This window comes from Jaculus jaculus, chromosome 8, assembly GCF_020740685.1.
Source record: "Jaculus jaculus isolate mJacJac1 chromosome 8, mJacJac1.mat.Y.cur, whole genome shotgun sequence".
In the NCBI taxonomy this organism is placed as follows: domain Eukaryota; kingdom Metazoa; phylum Chordata; class Mammalia; order Rodentia; family Dipodidae; genus Jaculus; species Jaculus jaculus.
The window spans coordinates 89,462,169-89,482,481 of record NC_059109.1 but is presented as its reverse complement, the minus strand read 5'-3'; the positions used below and the strand labels follow the sequence as shown (position 1 = coordinate 89,482,481).

The 20,313-nt window shown below is 39.1% G+C and overlaps 1 protein-coding gene across 2 annotated transcripts in view; it reads right to left on the bottom strand.

Annotated features, from left to right (window-relative positions):
- Positions 1-20,313, bottom strand: part of Plcb1 (phospholipase C beta 1) — an 855,615-nt gene that overhangs the window by 83,881 nt on the left and 751,421 nt on the right. The window contains exon 32 of one of the 2 annotated variants that reach the window (XM_004661511.2): positions 14,752-14,869. The exons of the other annotated variant lie outside the window; for it this stretch is intronic. Coding sequence (XP_004661568.1) covers positions 14,771-14,869 — 99 coding nt within the window. The 3' untranslated portion in view covers positions 14,752-14,770. The remainder of the gene's footprint in view (positions 1-14,751; positions 14,870-20,313) is intronic. 2 annotated transcript variants of the gene reach the window in all.

The following is a 20,313-nucleotide window of genomic DNA, read 5'->3' as shown; positions in this document are numbered from 1 at the left end:
CAACAACAACAACAAAAAACCCATAATAGCACAGAATAAACATTCACACAGCAAAAGATAGCATTGAGTATGGCAAAGAAATATTCAACAAATACAAGATTTAAAACAACCAAGGCAAACATCATACTCTGTAGCTCCAATTCCAACAATTTTAACCAATGACAGGTCTCCAAGTCTGATAATTCTAAGCAGCAACAACAAGTCACTGAAGTTCCAATTCTACCCCTCCAGGTAGGATACTCACAGTCCTGGAAAACTTCCTCTGAGGCCAGCAGCTGTCTTTAGCAGCCATCTTGTGGTCCTGGCAGATCCCATGTGTCTCCACTGCAATCTATGGTTCATCCTCATGGCTCCATTGGGTCTCCATGCAGTTACTCCTGTTTCACACTGCCAATGGCCATTTCCAAAGCACAAGACCATGTTGCAAATTCAACGATCCTCTCTTTCCTTCTTTTTTTATACTCCATAATAATTTCTTATACTCCAGGTGGGGGTGCCAATTTGTTAAACCAGGGAGGAATGAAGCAGACTTTGAAGAACAGGACACTCCTTCATCATTCAGTCCCCTTCAAAAGACTATGCATTCTTCTGTTGTCCTAATACAGGTCAGTGGCTGTAGTCACTCATACAATTACAGCTGGCCAGACAGAAGTTTTGGTCCAAAGGTTTCATTTTTTTCTATGCCATATTCCTTTGCTTATCCCAGTCCATTTCTATGCAATTAAACCCTGCTCAAGTTCTCAGAACATGGGCATAACATCAAGCCACTCACACAAATGGCTTCTAGCCCAGTCCAGGCAAAGCTTTTTCTCACCCTCATAAATCAAACCTTCCAGTCCTTAATTCGTACTGTATTCAGGTCTTTCAACCTTGACCACAATAGTCCATCAAACTATACTTACAATGCTGCAAGGCTTCTCTTAGGCCAAGATTTCAAATCCTTCCATATTCCTTTCAAAAATCAGCTCTAAAAGGCCAAAATCTATAGTCAGGTATCTAGCAGTAATACCTCCACTCCTGGGACCAACTTCACTATTGCAGTCAGGTTCACATGGCTGGCAGAAAACACCAGACCAAGAGCAGCTTGTGGGAAAAAGGGTTTACTTAGGCTTACAGACTCGAGGGGAAGCTCCACGATGGCAGGGGAAAACAATGGCACGAGCAGAGGGTGGACATCACCTCCTCACCAATACCACGTGGACCACAGCAACAGAAAAGTATGTCAAACACTGGCAAGGGGAAATTGGCTTTAATACCCATAAGCCAGCCCCCAACAATACACTCCCTTCAAGAGACATTAATTTCCAAATCTCCATCAGCTGGAAACCTAGCATTACAAACACCTAAGTTTATGGGAGATACCTGAATCAAACCAACAGAGTGAGGCCAGTCTAGCCTAAAGAGTTGCAGGTCAGCTTGGTCTAGAGTGAGATGCTACCTCTAATAAAAACAACAATAACAACAACAACAAATTATCAAATAAACCCCAACCAACTCTCAAAACAATAACCTTGAAGGAGTTGGGGGCAAGTTTAGTTATAATCCCCACACAGACTCTGTGTACACAAAATCTGTACTTTGGTAGCACACCAAAAGCTACTAAAGTAGTAAGTGATAACTTTTGAGCATTTACTTTATTTTTACTATATTTCCTTGTAAGTGTATGCAGATTAATTTTTAGAAATAGCCATATTTAACATGTGGCTCATAAAATCCTTGAAAAACCTGCCAACTCTTAGACAGCTCTAGTTCATGAATAATTTGCCATCAAATAATAAAGGAAAATTAATGTTTGCTTAATCAATACTTAATACACTTGAATTCTGTAAGGCGGATAATTTGGTTTTGGTATTTTTTATACTTTCTAATACTCTAGAATGCTACCTATACATATACAAATCAAAAACAGCAATTCCAGGTCAGCCTGGACCAGAGTGAGACCCTACCTCAGAAAAAAAAAAACAAAACAAAACAGCAATTAAAATATACCACTTTCAAGTAGATGATGATTTTCTAAGTAGTTTGTGTGAGCTATATATGTGATATATATTTCCTTTCTGTGAAAAGCAACCTGGAGGAAAGAGGTTTGCTTGATGAATAACATGATTTATTTTTATTTTTATTTTTATTTTTATTTTTATTAACATGTTCCAAGATTACAAAATATATCCCATGGTAGTTGCCTCCCTCCCCACCCCCACACTTTCCCATTTGAAATTCCATTCTCCATCATATTACCTCCCCATTACAATCATTGTAATTACATATATACAATATCAACCTATTAAGTATCCTCCTCCCTTCCTGTCTCTTCCCTTTATGTCTCCTTTTCAACTTATAGGCCTCTGCCAGTAAGTATTTTCATTCTCACGCAGAAGCCCAATCATCTGTAGCTAGGATCCACATATGAGGGAGAACATGTGGCACTTGGCTTTCTGGGCCTGGGTTACCTCACTTAGTATAATCCATTCCAGGTCCATCCATTTTTCTGCAAATTTCATAACTTCATTTTTCCTTACCGCTGAGTAGAACTCCATTGTATAAATGTGCCACATCTTCATTATCCACTCAGCAGTTGAGGGACATCTAGGCTGGTTCCATTTCCCAGCTATTATAAATTGAGCAGCAATAAACATGGTTGAGCACGTACTTCTAAGGAAATGAGATGAGCCCTTTGGATATATGCCTAGGAGTGCTATAGCTGGGTCATAAGGTAGATCAATCTTTAGCTGTGTTAGGAACCTCCACACTGTTTTCCACAATGGCTGGACCAGATTGCATTCCCACCAGCAGTGTAGAAGGGTTCCTTTTTTTCCACATCCCCCCCAACATTTATGATCATTTGTTTTCATGGTGGTGGCCAATCTGACAGGAGTGAGATGGAATCTCAATGTAGTTTTAATCTGCATTTCCCTGATGACTAGTGACGTAGAACATTTTTTTAGATGCTTATATGCCATTCGTATTTCTTCCTTTGAGAATGCTCTATTTAGCTCCATAGCCCATTTTTTGATTGGCATGTTTGATTCCTTATTATTTAACTTTTTGAGTTCTTTGTATATCCTACATATTAATCCTCTATCAGATATATAGCTGGCGAAGATTTTTTCCCATTCTGTAGGTTGCCTCTTTGCTTTTTTTCACTGTGTCCTTTGCAGTGCAAAATCTTTGTAATTTCATGAGGTCCCAGTGATTAATCTGTGGTTTTATTGCCTGAGCAATTGGGGTTGTATTCAGAAAGTCTTTGCCAAGACCAATATGTTGAAGGGTTTCCCCTACTTTTTCCTCTAGCAGTTTCAGAGTTTCAGGTCTGATGTTAAGGTCTTTAATCCATTTGGACTTAATTCTTGTGCATGGCAAGAGAGAAGAGTCTATTTTCATCCTTCTGCAGATATATATCCAGTTTTCAAAACACCATTTGCTGAAGAGGCTGTCTCTTCTCCAATTAGTATTTTTGGCATTTTTATCGAATATCAGGTGGCTATAGCTACTTGGGCTTACATCTGGGTCCTCTATTCTGTTCCACTAATCTACATGTCTGTTTTTGTGCCAGTACCATGCTGTTTTTGTTACTATGGCTCTGTAGTATAGGTTAAAATCAGGTATGGGGATACCACCAGCCTCATTTTTGTTGCTCAATATTATTTTAGATATTCGAGGTTTTTTGTGATTCCAAATGAATTTTTGGATTGTTTTTTCTATTTCCATGAAGAAAGCCTTTGGAATTTTGATAGGGATTGCATTAAATGTATAGATTGCTTTAGGTGAGATTGCCATTTTCACAATATTGATTCTTCCAATCCAGGAACAAGGGATGTTTCTCCACTTTCTAGTGTCTTCTGCAATTTCTCGCATGAGTGTTTTAAAGTTCTCATTGTAGAGATTCTTTACTTCCTTGGTTAGGTTTATTCCAAGGTACTTTATTTTTTTTTGATGCAACTGTGAATGGGAGTGATTCTCTGATTTCATCCTCTGTGTGTTTGTTGTTAGCATATATGAAGGCTACTGATTTCTGTGTATTTATTTTGTATCGTGCTACATTGCTGTAGGTTTTGATCAGCTCTAACAGTTGGCTAGTAGAGTCTTTAGGGTCCTTTATGTATAGAATCATGTCATCTGCAAATAATGATAACTTGATCTCTTCCTTTCCAAGTTGTATTCCTTTTATGTGTCTCTTGCCTTATTGCTATGGCTAAGACTTCCAAAACTATATTAAATAAAAGTGGGGATAGTGGAAACCCTTGTCTTGTTCTTGATTTTAGTGGGAAAGCTTCCAGTTTTTCCCCATTTAGTAATATGTTGGCTGTAGGCTTGTCATAAATAGCCTTTATTATATTGAGATATGTTCCTTCTATTCCCAGTCTCTGTAGGACTTTTATCATAAAGGGATGTTGGATTTTGTCAAATGCTTTCTCTGCGTCTAATGAGATGATCATGTGATTTTTGTCCTTCAACCCATTTATGTAATGTATTACATTTATAGATTTGCGTATGTTGAACCATCCCTCCATCTCTGGGATAAAGCCTACTTGGTCAGGGTGAATGATCTCTTTGATATACTCTTGTATTCTGTTTGCCAATATTTTGTTGAGAATTTTTACATCTATGTTCATGAGGGAGATTGGTCTGTAATTTTCTTTTTTTGTTCTATCTTTGCCTGGTTTTGGTATCAGGGTGATGCTGGCCTCATAGAAGGAGTTTGGTAGAATTCCTTCTTTTTCTATTTCCTGGAAAAGCTTAAGAAGCAATGGTGTGAGCTCTTCCTTAGAAATCTGGTAAAATTCAGCAGGGAATCCATCCGGGCCTGGGCTTTTTTTAGTTGGCAGATTATTGATAACTGTTCGGATCTCCATGTTTGTTATTGGTCTATTTAAATGATTATTCTCATTTTGATTTAATTTAGGTAGGTCATATAGATCAAGGAAATCATCCATTTATTTCAGATTTTCATTATTTGTGGAGCATATGCTTTTATAGTATGACCCTATGATTTTTTGAATTTCTCTGGAATCTGTTGTAATATTACCTTGTTCATCTCTGATTTCATTAATTTGTGTCTCTTCTCTCTTTCTTTAGTCAGATTTGCTAAGGGTTTATCAATCTTGTTTATCCTTTCAAAGAACCAACTCTTTGTTTCATCAATTCTTTGGATTTTTGTTTCTTTGTTTCTATTTCATTAATTTCTGCCCTAATCTTTATTATTTCTTCCCGTCTACTGATTTTTGGTTTGCCTTGTTCTTCTTTTTCCAAGGCTTTAAGGTGAAGCATTAGGTCGTTTACTTGTGACCTGTCTAATTTCTTAATATAGGCACTTAAGGCTATAAACTTACCTCTTAGAACTGCCTTCATTGTGTCCCAGAGATTTTGGTATGTTGTGTTCTCATTATCATTTGACTCTATAAATTTTTGATTTCCTTCTTGATTTCTTCATTGACCCATTCATCATTTAGTAGTGTATTGTTTAGTTTCCATGATTTTGTGTATGCTCTATAGCCTTTCTTGCTACTGATTTGTAGTTTAATTCCATTGTGGTCAGATAGAATGCAAGGAATTATTTCAATTTTCCTGAATTTGTTAAGATTTGCTTTGTGTCCTAATATATGTTCTATTTTAGAGAATGTTCCATGTGTTGCTGCAAAGAATGTATATTCTGCAGCCTTTGGATGAAATGTCCTGTATATATCTTTTTTTAAAAAAATTATTTATTTATTTATTTGAGAGTGACAGACACAGAAAGAAAGACAGATAGAGAGTGAGAGAGAGAATGGGCACGCCAGGGCTTCCAGCCTCTGCAAATGAACTCCAGATGCGTGCGCTCCCTTGTGCATCTGGCTAACGTGGGACCTGGGGAACTGAGCCTCGAACTGGGGTCCTTAGTCTTCACAGGCAAGCGCTTAACTGCTAAGCCATCTCTCCAGCCCATGTCCTGTATATATCTTTTAAGTCCATTCCTTCTATGACCTCATTTAGTCCAGTTGCTTCTCTGTTTACTTTTTCCTGGGATGACCTGTCAATTGATGAGAGTGGGGTGTTAAAGTCACCCACCACCACTGTGTTTGGTGTTATCTGTGACCTTAGTTCTAATAGTGTTTGTTTGACGAATTTGGTAGCCCCCATGTTAGGTGCATATATGTTTAGGATTGTAGTGTCCTCCTGTTGGAGTGTGCCCTTAATCAATATAAAGTGACCTTCCTTATCTTTCTTGACTAACGTTGGACTGAAGTCTACCTTGTCTGATATTAGGATAGCAACCCCTGCTTGTTTTCTAGGCCCATTTGCTTGAAAAACCATCTTCTAACCTTTCACCCTAAGATAATGTCTATCCTTTGTAAAAGGTGAGTTTCTTGGAGACAACAAGTTGTAGGATCCTGCTTTTTAACCCAGTCTGCAAACCTATGTCTTTTTGTTGGGGCATTGAGGCCCTGGATATTAAGAGATATTATTGAAAGGTGTGTATTTATGTTTGCCTTTTTTTTTTTTTTTTTTTTTTTTTTTTTTTTGTGGTTCCGGTTCTACCTGGGCTCTCTTCAGTTAGCTAGTATTTGAGCATTGCTTGTTTTTTCTAGGTTCCTTATATGTATGCTTTTCCTTTTCTTCAGCATGGAGGATTCTATCAAGTATTTTCTGTAGAGCTGGTTTTGTCTTCAAATACTCCTTTAACCTGCTTTTGTCATGGAATGTCCTTATTTCTCCATCTATTTGAATGGATAACTTTGCAGGATAAAGTAACCTTGGTTGACAGTTGTTATCTTTCAGAACTTGGAATATATCACTCTAAGCCCTTCTTGCTTTAAAAGTTTGTGTTGAATAATCTGCTGTAATCCTGATGGGCTTGCTTTTGTAGGTAACTTGATTTTTCTCTCTAACTGCTTTCAACATTTTTTCTTTGGTGTGTGTGTTTGGAAGTTTGATTATAATATGGCGAGGAGAGGTTCTTTCCGGGTTTTGTCTGGCTGGGGTTCTAAAGGCTTCCTGTATCTGCATTGGCACCTCTTTCCCAATTTGGTGGAAATTTCTTCTATGATTTTGTTGAAGACGCCTACCATGCCTTTGGAGTGGAATTTTTCTCCCTCTACTATGCCATGAATTCTTATATTTGTTCTTTTCATAGTGTCCCGAATATCTTGAAATTCTCACTCATACTTTTCTATAAGTTTGTCTTTCTCTTTGTTGGACTGCATTAGGTCTGCCACCTGATCTTCTAGCTTAGATATTCTGTCCTCTCCCTCATCCATCCTACTGGTGAGATTTTCTACAGAGTTTTTTATTTCATTAACTGTGTTCTTCATTGCTAGTAATTCTGACTGGTTTTTCTTTATTATTTCTATTTCCCTATTTATGTCTTGTATTGCCTTCTTTATTTCATTAAATTGGTGTCCTGCCTCTTCTTTGATTCCTTTGATTTCCTCTTTGATTTCCTCTTTGATTTCTTCTTTGATTGTTTTCATGTGTTCTTTGACCTCTTTGAACATATTTATAATTATTCTTTTGAACTCTTTCTCAGGCATTTCCTCTAACTTTTTCTCACTGGAGGACATTTCTGATGCATTAATACTTTTAGGTGGATTTATATTGTCTTGCTTTTTAGTGTTTCTTGTGTTATAATGTATATATTTTTGCATCTTGGATTAAGTTAATGCTTGGATTTTCTAGCTAGCTGGGTATTCTTAGCTGTATCAATTGATTTGATGTAATATATTTTCAGGGTAGGAGCTTAAGGTGTTAGGTGTGGCTCTTAAGACTCTCAGAGTATCTACAAAGATGTTCTTAGGGGTCGAGTTTCCATGCTATAGGAGTATTCAAGCAGGCTTAGTGGAATAAAATACAGGTAGATTCTAAAGTTTAACTAAACACTGTACACATTCAATCAAAAACAGCCCTGAGAATATATGCAAGAGTAGTTATTATAATGACCAGATCCTCTATCAACAAAGAGGTTAATATTTCTGGTCTGTTGAGGGATCCAAGTCAGCTTGCGACCAAGTGAGACCCTTCTCTGGTGCAATCCCAGTTACCTTGGATGATTTTTGTCTCAGTCAAGTTGCTGCCTGGGTCGTTGGGCTGCTATTCTGATTTCTGGAGCTGGGCACTGGCTTTTCCTGTGGGGCGAACCGAGCCTGGCAAGTGTGGCCCTGCAGATCAGCACCCCTGCTGCTGGAAGTGCTGCTCAAGCTGCTGCTGCTGGGTCTGTAGCCGCTGCTGCTGAAGCTGCTGCTGCTGGACCCACTGCTGCTGCCTCTGCTGCTGCTCTAGCTGCCCCTGCTGGAGCCACCACTGCTGCTGAAGCTGCTGCTGCTGTGTCCACTGCCGCTGCTCCCACAGAAGCTGCTGCTGGGTCTGCCACTGCTGCCGCTCCTGGGTCTGCTGCTGCTGGGTCTGCTGCTCCTGGGTCCGCCGCTGCCGCTGTGACTAGAGCTGCTACTTCTGGGGCCGCTGTTACTGGTGCCGGAGCCACTGATGTTGCTGCTGAACTCTGCTCCTGCTTGGGTCCTGCTGTCGGCTCAAGTTGGTGTGGCAGGTCCCGGCGCTGCTGCTCTGTTCGCGGGAGCTGGGCTCAGGCAGTGGGGGAGGGGAGGGAGCCACAGCTGCTCTGGTTCTCTCACTACTCCATGTGTTCTTCTACCTCACGGTCTGCTCCTCCGTTGCTCACTGCCACTCTACCTTCACGTTTCCTGAGTTGCGGAGAGCACGGTGTGAGGGGAAGCTCCCGCACCTGGCTTTTCCTGAGGCTGAAGCCGAGCCTGGAGGCTTTCTGGTGCGCCACCGCCGTGGTTGGCTGGGCTGACAGAGCCACTTTTGCCGGCCTGTGCGGGCTCTGGATGCTCTGGATCTCTTCTACTTCTCCGCTGCTGCTTCAATTTCCTATACACCTCACTTTTTAGTAAAAGTGTATATTTTGCTGAGTTTTTTGGTCTTTTTTCCCCCTTAGGCTGCTTTGGCGTGGTACCTATGCCGCCATCTTAACTGGAAGTCAATAACATGATTTTGATAGACTGATTGTCCCCTCAAATCCACATGTGTAAGCCCCGACTCCTAATGTGAGTGTATTTGGGTCAAAGGGGAGGAGACACCAGACACCCATCCTATGGTATCACCAAAGGACACAGTTAAATGGCATTCTATGCAAGCTTGGAAGAACAGTTTCTCTTGAAACCAACCTTGCAGGTACTTTGATCTTGGACTTCAGAGCCCACAATGATGAGACTATAAATTTAAATTTTTTAAGTCCCCAGTCAGTGAAGCTTTGTGGCAAAAGCCTGAGCTGTTTCATACATCATGAAACAATGAAGGAATATGCAACTCTGAAACTTCAATACCACACTAGCAACTCTGGAATTTTAAGCAAAGTCACAGGGAATTCCTTTATGTTCCTCTGTTACAGACTTCAAATGAATCCTTTGGGTCTCAGTTCAAAGGTTGCCATCTTTGCAAAGCCATCTTTGCTTTTGGTTTTCCCAAGTACATACTAGCCCTTTTCTCTTTATAAATAGCTTTTGAATTTTTTTTAAAATTTTTTTGTTGTTTATTTATTTATTTATTTGAGAGCGAAAGACAGAGAGAGAAAGAGGCAAAGAGAGACAGAGAGAGAGAAGAATGGGTACGCAAGTGCTGCTTAGCCACTACAGATGAACTCCAGATGTGTGCGCCCCCTTGTGCATTTGGCTAATGTGGGTCCTGGGGAATCGAGCCTTGAACTGGGGTCCTTAGGCTTCACAGGCAAGTGCTTAACCACCAAGGCATTTTTCCAGCCTAGCTTTTGAATTTTTAATTCATTATTATTTATTATTATTTTTTTTTGTTGTTTTTTCGAGGTAGGGTCTCACTCTGGTCCAGGCTGACCTGGAATTAACTCTGTAGTCTCAGGGTGGCCTTTAACTCAAAGTGATCCTCCTACTTCTGCCTCCCGAGTGCTAGGATTAAAGGCGTGCGCCACCACGCCTGGCTATTTATTTATTTTGAAATGAGATCTCACTCTGTAGTCTAGGCTGGTCTTCAACTCACTCTGTAGACCAGGATGGCTTTCCAGCCCATGGCAATTGTCTTTCCATAGCCTTCCAAGTGCTAGCAGGTATGAGCTACCACATTCAGCTTATAAATAACTTTTTACAATGATGATCATGACATTTTGTGCTAATTCAGATCTTTTGTAGGTAGATTGTCTGGATACTGGAAATGAAACATGTAGCTGTTTACACTTAAACTTAAATAAAAGTAAAAGTAAATTAAAAAATCATTAGGAGAACCACTATGAGCTTGAGGCCAGCTTGGGACTACAGAGTGAATTCCAGGTCAGCTTGGGCTAGTGCAAACCCCTGCTTTGAGTCCCTATCCCTCCCCAAAAACCTCAATCACTCCATTGCATTTCAAGTCATTAGAACCATCTGTGGCCAGTGGCTGCTACACTGACCACTCAGAGATAATAAATTTAACTGGACGACAGTAGACAATTATCCATTGATGGTAAGACAAGCATCTTCATATTTTCTCAGTCTCTAATGCAGTGGCTGTTATGTAATAGATACCCAATAACTGTTGGTTGAATTGATAAAGCAATGCACACTTGTCACCCAATTATAGCTCTGTGAAGCATTCTTGGTTCCAAGGGGGCTACAGAAATGTGCAAATGCATGAACATTATTGCTGATGAACACAAACTAAAACTGAGCAATTTTAATTTTCGCTATTATCAGAACACCAATATGCATGGTTAAGATATAATTATAGCCTTCATCTCTCAGGTGTTAATTTAGTAATATATAGTGATTAGTTTAGAAGCATACTATTGATTCTAATTTTTTTTTTCTAGGCCATCTAGGCTCCATGGTTCTATAAGTGACCCTATGGGCTCATTAAATCCTTCAGCATGATATTTATGAGACTCTGGTTAATGAGTCCTCCAATGCCTTCAATTCTCTGGCCCTCATGCCTATTATTTTAGTGACAAGCTTCTGATTTTAATTAATCATATCTTTCATGCACTCAAAGGAGATCATAAAAAGGTTACTGTGTCATACGTAGCACTCTGCTACCAGAAGAGTTTTCTGTCTCCACATTTAAAGATCTTCAAAGGCATTTCAAACAACCCGTGGGAATCCATTAAAATGCTCAGATATTCTTATTCTCTGAAAACTTTACTTCATGCCTAAAACTTTGAAAATTTAGCCCAAAGCATTTTCCTTGACTCTGTCACCAAAGAAAAAGAACAGGGTCATTTATCACAAGTCTGGAAAAGCCCCTTCCTGCTGTATGAGCAAGAGTTAAGCATAATTTAAAAGGAGATATTTCTCTTTTATATGTTTTGATAGATTTCCCAGTATCCTCAGGGGTAAACACTAGGACTCAGTAAATATAACTTGCATGAATAAATAAAATAAAAATGAAAGACAATTGCTTAACAAATAAAAACAGGCCCATGGCAAAACTCCAAGTACACACCAGCTCTATCTGGGATATCAGTAGGCTTAGTTAACAAAGATGCTTATCTAGGGCTGGAGATGCAGAAAGTGTCACCAGGGAGGGAGTGGAAAGGGAAGAGAGGTCCAGGGTCTCTGGTTTGGAGTCAGCCCTTATGGCTATAAGCTAAACAATCTGTGAGTAGAAAAGAAGAGAAGAAGGAAGGAGTGAGGCCCTTCATCTCTCTAGAACCTCAGTTTCTTCAAGTGTAACACAGTGAGAACAAGAAGTAATGCACATGAGGTGCTTTGGAAGTGTGCATTTCAGTGATGGGCTCAGCTCAGAAATGCAAAGTGTTATTTTAGAGTGGATTTCAAATTTATTTTAATTTATTTGTGTGTGTGTTTGCATGTATGCACATCTTTGTGTGTTTGCATGTTTATATATGCATGACAGTGTCTTCTGCATGTGTTATAAGCACATGTGTGGAGGTCAAAGGACGAGTTGCGGGTTGGTCCTCACCTTTTCACATCATCTGAGGCACGGCCAGTCTCTCTCTCTGGACCTTGCTGTGCTGTTCTGTGCTGTGCTTGCTCCTGTCTCTGCCTTCCATTTCACTGTCAGGATGTTGAGACCACAGGAGCCCACTATGGATCCTGGGCTTTTTAAATGGGTTCTATGACTTGAACTCAGGTCCTCAAGCTTGAGCAGTGAGCACTCTATCCATTGAGCTATTTCCCCAGCCCTTAAATTATGTTTACTAGGAAAACATTTTAATGCCCTTCTAAGGTCTTCATTTGACTTTAATATATCAAAGCATGGCACAGTGATGTACTTTGTTCTTTGTATTATCTATTGACATAGTCTGGAATACAGCAAGGACTTAAATACTTGTCATCAATTTATAATTTTCTAATGTGATATTATCAGTATTTTTACAAATCAGTCATTCTCCAGTTTTATATCTAATGATTCATATGTTCACAAAGTATCAAACATTATGGATCCATTTTTTTCATGATATTTATCATCAAATATAATAGCTGTATGCATTATTAGCTTTAATTCATTAGCTTTGTTTTCAGAAGTCATTTATAAGTGGAAATGTTTAGGGAAAAGTAATCAAGGAACATTTGTGGAAAGATTAAAACAAAATTTACTTTCAATGTGCTGTCATAGCACATTTTGTTCCTTTTTAAACTATAAAATACTATAATTAGTTTTTTTTTCTGTTTTAGCAATAAGATCTAATTTTTCATGAAAAGTGTGAGACTAGCTTATTTTTATGTCACTGTTTGTCTGTGGAAAGTTAACAGGAACAAACTATGTGATTGAGGGCTCTTTTGGAAGTTTGGGTACTGTGGGAATATTTGTGTCTTTTCAAAATTAAACACTTGTTTGCTAGGCAGGAAGGTCAGTCAACGTGCTGATGGAAATGAAGTTGTGAACAGCTGTCACAAGCCTGACAAAGCACAGCACAAAAGGGTAACATTTGCCATCTCCATGCAGTTGTTTTGAGACCAAAATCCAAGTCCTGCATTCTTAGTGGAACTGTTGTTCACCATGCACGAGGGAAGCCAACATTCTACTTATGATGTGAACCATTTCACAGTGGTTCTTAGAACTACCAGGGCAGCCACAGGTGCAACAAGAAAATGTGGTAATGTTCATAATTGGTAATTTGAAAGACAGTCCTAACATTCACATCCAAGTGGCAAAGGTATGTTAAAGCCTCCCAGATGGCTGTCTGTAGAAGCTGGAACTGAGTATTAATTCGCTCTCCTATCCTTAAATGCACTTGATCACAAGTTCACACAGTTAATTGTCACTGTTGAAGGGACACGGACAAAAATCATAGCCAGACTCTCTTGTTATAGTCAGGAGAAAATAAAGATATCAAAGGGCCACACTTGTGATTAGATAAAGGCATTAAAATCCAACACCATGCCATAAAGGCCACTTGAAGCTTTTCCCACATGGTTAAATCAAGAAGAAGGAATTTTCTAGAAACATGACATTATGTGGTCACTGGGAATGTGGCAGCATCAGATCAGGAATCATGGAAGCTGGGTAGAATGATAGTTTTAACACCCCTCCACACACATCAGATTTGTTGGGTCAGGAGCTGTAATATAATAAGATGCCCAAGTAATTCACAGACCTACCAAGTTTTGGCCAGCACCAAGCTAGAGTATTGAGTGGGGAAGAAGTAGGGGAACTGAGGTCCACCCTCAGGAAGGAGTTCTTTATAGTCTTTGTAGTCACTTTTGGACATATTCCTAAACTCCATGATTTCACAGATCAGCAAATCCTTGAAAGTCAAAAACATTTCAACTTTTACCATAGAACACTGTATTCATTGCATTGGTATAAAAGCTTGACACTATAAAAGTGCTTCACTTTTTACATATTTTGTATTCTTTAATATGATATGTTTATGTGGGGCAATATTTCAGTACTTGCATATGGTGTGAGTATCAGGGTGACAGGCATGCACCCATCACCTCAAGCCTGCATTATTCCTTCGTGTTGGGAACATTCAAAATCTTCTTTACTAACGATTTTTTAACATAAAGTTAAAGGTTGTCAACAAAGACTCGTTAGTCTACTGTGCTATTAGAAGTTTGTTTCTTTTAATCACAAGAATGTGTTTCCCCTTCCAAATACACATCCTTTGGAATGGCACAGGTCCCAGTTTTTCAGATTAAAGGACTACAATGGCTCTCATATTACATTTCCATGGCAAGTTAAGTTCTCTCTTTGAAGTTTAAATTCCTTCCAAACTACAGTGTGTTCCAATCACTAGCACCCAGCATCCTGACTACAGAGATTTATCCAAACACACTTGCTTTGCAGAGTTGGAATCATGAGCTGCCTGCTTAACTCAAAATGCCATGTGGGGATAGAAAGAATTTTGTTGGGGGTTTTCAAAGGAGGGTTTTCATAAATTGAGTGGAGTAGGTTGAAAATGTTATTTTGATCCTACTACATGTTAAGATACCAGGACTGTGGGCAATAAGAGAAGTGAGATCCAGGACTGGAAAATGTCTCTAAAGTCAGAAGAATGGACAAAGAGCAAGAAAGAAAAATTAAGCTTCAAAAAGAAGCCAGGTTTTCAAGTACAGGAACGATGGGAGTAAGAACAAGGAAGAATTGAACTTCTTATGTCAGGAAGAGATGATGTAATGATGAAGAAATCACCATGAAGGAAAGCAAGTATATTGCAAATATGGCTGGGACTTCCACAGGAAGGGGAGAGGGGCGGGTGAAGACCAGGGCATGACTCCATGCTGACTGGACAGGGCATGGCTGCACACCACCCTTCTCTCAAAAGCGACCCCTCCCATCCAGTCCTACCTGGCCGGAAGGATGGTGGTCACCACGTGAGAGCTTGAGGGTTTGGGGGAGTAAAGTTGGGGGGAACAGAGGGATCCTCATGGCAAGTTTCCGACAAGAATGAGGAGGAACCTTCCCCCTGTGTGGAAAAAAAGGGAGGCTGTCATTTTTTTATGTCAATGAAATTGTTTCTTGTGTCATTGGCATTTCAAATTAAAGTCTGGGTGGTTTCTTGGTGTGCCTTCTGGCACAGAGATTTAGCATCCCCACCTGCCAATACTACCTAGTACCTGTAGTATGGCATGGGGCCTGGCCTGCCACGCATGCAGTGGGATTGATAAGTGAGTTCTCATGGATTCTCCCCCATCCTTTCTAGGGATGAGATGACAACTCTTTCTTTAAAACAATTCTTCACAAAGTCCTACTACCACCAGGAAATCATAGAAAATATAACACTGAATGACTGACAGCTTTTTAGAAATTTTATTATTATTATTTTTTCTTCTTTTTTTTACTGAGAGCTTTTGTTCAGTTGAGCAATACAGCTCAGTAAGTCTAATGTTAATGTTAGAAAAATGTCCTCCTAGATGTGAAGTAAGTTTAATTAGTCCTTTACATAAATTGTTCACTCAAAAATAATTATTGGTATTCCAATATTAACTGGAACCATATAGAGAAGATTGACATGGCCTTTAAAGATGGCATGCAAAGTTATACAATATTTATCCAACACCAAGTGTGTGCCAGTCATTGTTCTTGGGTGAATGGTGCTTGATGGTGATAGTGAGCATAAATGGTCAAGACAATTGGTGAAGGCCCTGTCTGGATGTTGATGACACCCTCATGAGAAATGCCCTCCATTGAATAACACACTTATGAAAGAAGTCTATGACTGAATAGAAGGTAACAAGTTTATGAAGAACAGAAAGTAGACCAGTAAAAAGAAGATGGTTAGGGATGGGAGAGTGGTGGAGGGGGTTACAAATCTCAATGGAGCAATCATGGAAAGTCTCTTTGAGAAGATAGACTTTAAAGACTGAAGGGCAGCAGTTGTTCAAGCAGACACTTGGGAGATAAGAAAACAGTACATATAAGAGCCCAGGAATGGGACTGGACTGGCTCACTGAGGCCTAGCAATAAGTCCAGTGCAGGGCTGGAGGCTGGCTTAGTGGTTAAGGCATTTGCCTACAAAGCCACAGGACCCAGGTTCGATTCCCCAGGAGCCACGTTAGCTAGATGCACAAGGGGGCTCACACATCTGGAGTTCATTTTCAGTGGCTGAAGGCCTGGCATGCCCATTCTCTCTATCTCTCTCCCCTCTTACTCTGTCAAATCAATAAGTAAATTAAATAAATAAATAAAAAGTCCAGTATGGCCTGAATGTATTAATGACATATTATGGCCTGAGTATATTAATGACAAAAGGGGGGAGGGTTACAGAAATCAAGGGTTGGTTCATGTAGGATCTTGTAAGAATTTAAGCATTTACTGTGAGTGAGATAGTAGCTACCTAAGGGTCTTGACCTGATTTAAAGGGAGACTGACTGTTAGGCTAGGGATAGAGTGTAAGTAGAAACATAGCAACATCAAGACCTATTAAAATGCCATTTCAAAATCCATGTCAGATGATGGCAATTGGTACTATAACAATTATTTTAGGTCTTATTTACCTTATCATAATTCAAGTCCTAGGGTTTATGATTCTATTTAAAACAAAGACTAATAAGTTTAGGAGTTGTGGCTCATTTTGTATGTCTACAAGTGAAGAGCTCCTCCTCCTCCTCTTTCTCTCTCTCTCTGTAACAGGTAGGATAATGTGGAAAGTTCAAAGAAAAAATGAAACAAATCATTTTAGCCAAAGGTAAAATATAACATGTTTTCATTCTCTCTACATACCCAAACCATACACATGATACTGGCACAAAATTTCCATGAATCAGCATAATGATCCAGGGCAAAATCTGTTTTGATGTCATGGTTTGAATATGAAGAGGTCCCACAGGCTCATGTGTTAGGACTTGGAGGCCAGCTGATGGGTTTTTGGAAAGTGATTGCATTATGGGGCTCTGACTTCATGAATGGATTAATCCACCGACAAACTCATAATTTCGTTTTATTGGGAGGTGCTAGAAATGTCTCTAGAGGTATGGCTTAAAAGATATGTCTTGTCCCCTGCCAGTTCCTTTCAGACTCTTCTCTCTGCTTTCTGTACAAAACAGGGTGAACAGCCATGATCACATGTTCCCTCCAAGTTGTTCTGTCTCACCATAAACCTAGGAACAAGGAGCCTAGCCACCCTGGACAGGACTCTCTGAAACCATGAGCCCAAATAAAACCTTCCTCCCTGAAGCTGTGTTTCTTGGGTAATTAATAGTCATAACCATGCAAAATAGCTAATATCAATGTCAAAATGGTTACATCTGTTAAGATGGTAGTTATATCAAGCTCTCTCTCTCTATTGCTTTGAAATGTGAAAACATTGTTGGAAATTCAAAGAACTGTTTGTTAAAATCAAAGATTCAACTAATTGCTATAATGACTGCAGGAATCTTGTGCCAATTGATTTTTGTTGCCAAAAAAAAATGTATGAAGGGAATCCCACAGTATTGATTTGTTATATCAATTCAGCTGAGGCATAACACACAAAATAGAGACTGTAACTTTTGCTGTTAGCCACTGTTTTCCTATTTTGAACAGAAATTTTCTTTAGTGTTTCCTTAGCATAGTGGTTCTACAACTTCCCTTTTGTGACAACCTTTTCTTTGTTCCCACATTCTGATTCAAAGCACACACTATATTTCCTCTTCAGATAATATTGAAACATTTCACTAGGTTTGAGTTTATCCATCCTTTCCCTTAAAATATCAAGAAACAGTTTTCAGGGATCAATTATAATTTTATCTGCTTTGCTATAAAATGTGTCTGTGATTGGTATTTGTTGACATTTTTCATTATTGTCCATAAGGGGGCTTTAAAAAAATCAGAGATTTATTAAGAATTTGACAATCTAATGCCTAATAGAAAACTGCATACAAACTACGCAGAAATGGCAGGCACACAGAACTGGAGGCAGAAGTAAACCCCAAAGATTTTCTGTTTCTAGGTATGCAGATATATTAATTACTTGTCTCCCAAGTTTCTATCAGAATTGACCATTAACTTCTGTTTAAAGTATTCAGGGGCATTTTTAATGCACAGTTCCAATCTCTTCCACATTCCTTTGGAAAACTAGTTCCAAAGGTTTACAAACCAGTCAGGTTTCTCAAAGGAAAGGCCCTACTTCTCCAGTACCAATTCTCTATGTTTGTTGCTTTACTCATTGTGACCAAATACTTGACAGGAAGCAGCTTAGGAAACAAAAGGTTAACTTGGTTTCGGGTTGCAGGAGGGTGCATTCCACTATGGTGGCAGGAAGATGAAGCAGCTGGTCATGTTACTTTCATAGTCAAATAGCAGAGTGAGAACATGCAGTGGGACCAGGCTACAAGAGCTCAGGGTCTGCTCTCCCCTCCCCACTGAAACACCTCCCCCAGATAGGCTCAACTGCCTAAAGTTTCCACAAACTTCCTGAACACAGCTACCAGCCAGGGAACTAGTATTCAAAGACATGAGTCTATGGGAGAAATTTTATGTTCAAAGCACAATAGGTTGTGAACATGAAGATAAGACAAAGCTAAACAGACGCCAATAGTGTCAGATACCAGTGCCATCTTATGGATTCAAAACCCTTTAGGATTAGAGTAAATTTTTAAAAAACTTGGCAAAGGAAAAATGGAGTCAAAGCAACTCTCACATCCTGCTATTGCCCAGTAGGAAAGCAAACATGTCTTAGTTTTATTCTCAACAAACTCATAAATGACTACATTTGTTTCCAAAAATGGCAATTTATTACACAGGTAATAATGAAAAAAGAATAACCAAAACATCAAACTAGTATGTAGGTCAATCAAGATTAGAGAATGAAAAATCTAGTCTCAGGCTAATGCTCCCCTGTGGGAGCTGACTTCCACCAGAAATTCTAATTGGTACAGGGCGAGGGAATCCTTTTTCCTTCATCTAATAGCAAAAGATTACAGGAGGCACAAAGGAATTATGTAAGAAGAAAAGTTTTACTTTAGCTCCCCAGCTAGACCTCCCTAGTGAATATGGCAAAATGTCAGCCATGTTTAGGGCTCCTCAAAGACAAGCAGTGGGTCTCGCAAGATTAACTTCACATAGAGATGAGTCACTCACCCTGCAACAAAGATGTCAGAGGAGAAATGAGGAGAATCAGTCTATATTCCCTTGGTGAATGAGGAAAAAGTCAGTAGCTACATTGTGAAACATTCTTTTGGAATAAATTCAAATGCCCTACAGCTTCTTGGGATTCTCTCCTGAAGTTGAACTAAATTATACAGAAAACCCATGTCCTAAACAGCATCAAAGACATGCTCAGTGTCAGAGGAAAAGAAGGAAATTACATATTTATCAAATATTTTATGAAGATATGGAAGCTATTCATTAAAAAGTCCCATCAAAGCATGATTCTTCTTATAACCAGAGCCAGTAGCTACAGAGTGATCAATATTTATAATGGGATATTTGCAGCAGTTTCAGAGAGACATGTGAAAATAAACCTCTTTGAAATGTTCAGGATAAAAAGCAGAAAGTCCTTTGTATCATGATCAGTTCAGAGTTGAGCAAGAACACACACACACACACACACACACACACACACACACACACACACACGGCTTCTGTAGCCAGTAGGGGACTTGAATCACTTCCAACACTTTGTAAACATGGATTCTTTCCCATTGGCTTGGCAATCCCAGGTATAGAAATCCCATAGAAAAAAATTATGTCATTGCTTCAGAGGGCTGGGAATATATATATACATATACATATACATATATATATATATATATATATATATATATATATATATATATATATATGTGTGTGTGTGTGTGTGTGTGTGTGTGTGTGTGTGTGTATGTATGTATATATATATATATATGCATACATACACATACATACATATATATGTGTAGATAGATAGATAGATAGATAGACAGATATTCCTCTTTAAGAATTCTGCAACTGGGTTTTATGAAAAGATATACCTGGACCATAATAAAAACTCATATACTTAAGGCTTGAAACATGCATTTTGCTGCCAGGAGACACACAGAAGAACATTTCTTAGAACTGAGAATTCTACACAAAAGGAAGTTTAGTATTCTCTTTTAAGAAAGTCTACTATTTGTAACTTAGTAAGCTTCAGGAGGGCCTATATACAGCAATGGAAATCTTGCTCTTATGTCAAACCGAGGGTCAGAATATTTATCTGTTCTATAAATTGCCTCTAAAAATAACTCACCTCGATTTTCTGCAATGGCCTCAAAAGTTACATGCAAAAGGAATAGATTTGTTTTATCTCATTTTGAATGGGGATAAAAGGCCCTGGTTCATGTCCCAATGTGGGACAGTCTAAAATAAGAGTTCATATTGTGTGTCTACCTGCTCCCCAATAAATATAGACTGGCCCAATTCAAGACTAATCTCTGATTAGCAACTTTCTCCTGTAACTATTCTACTGCA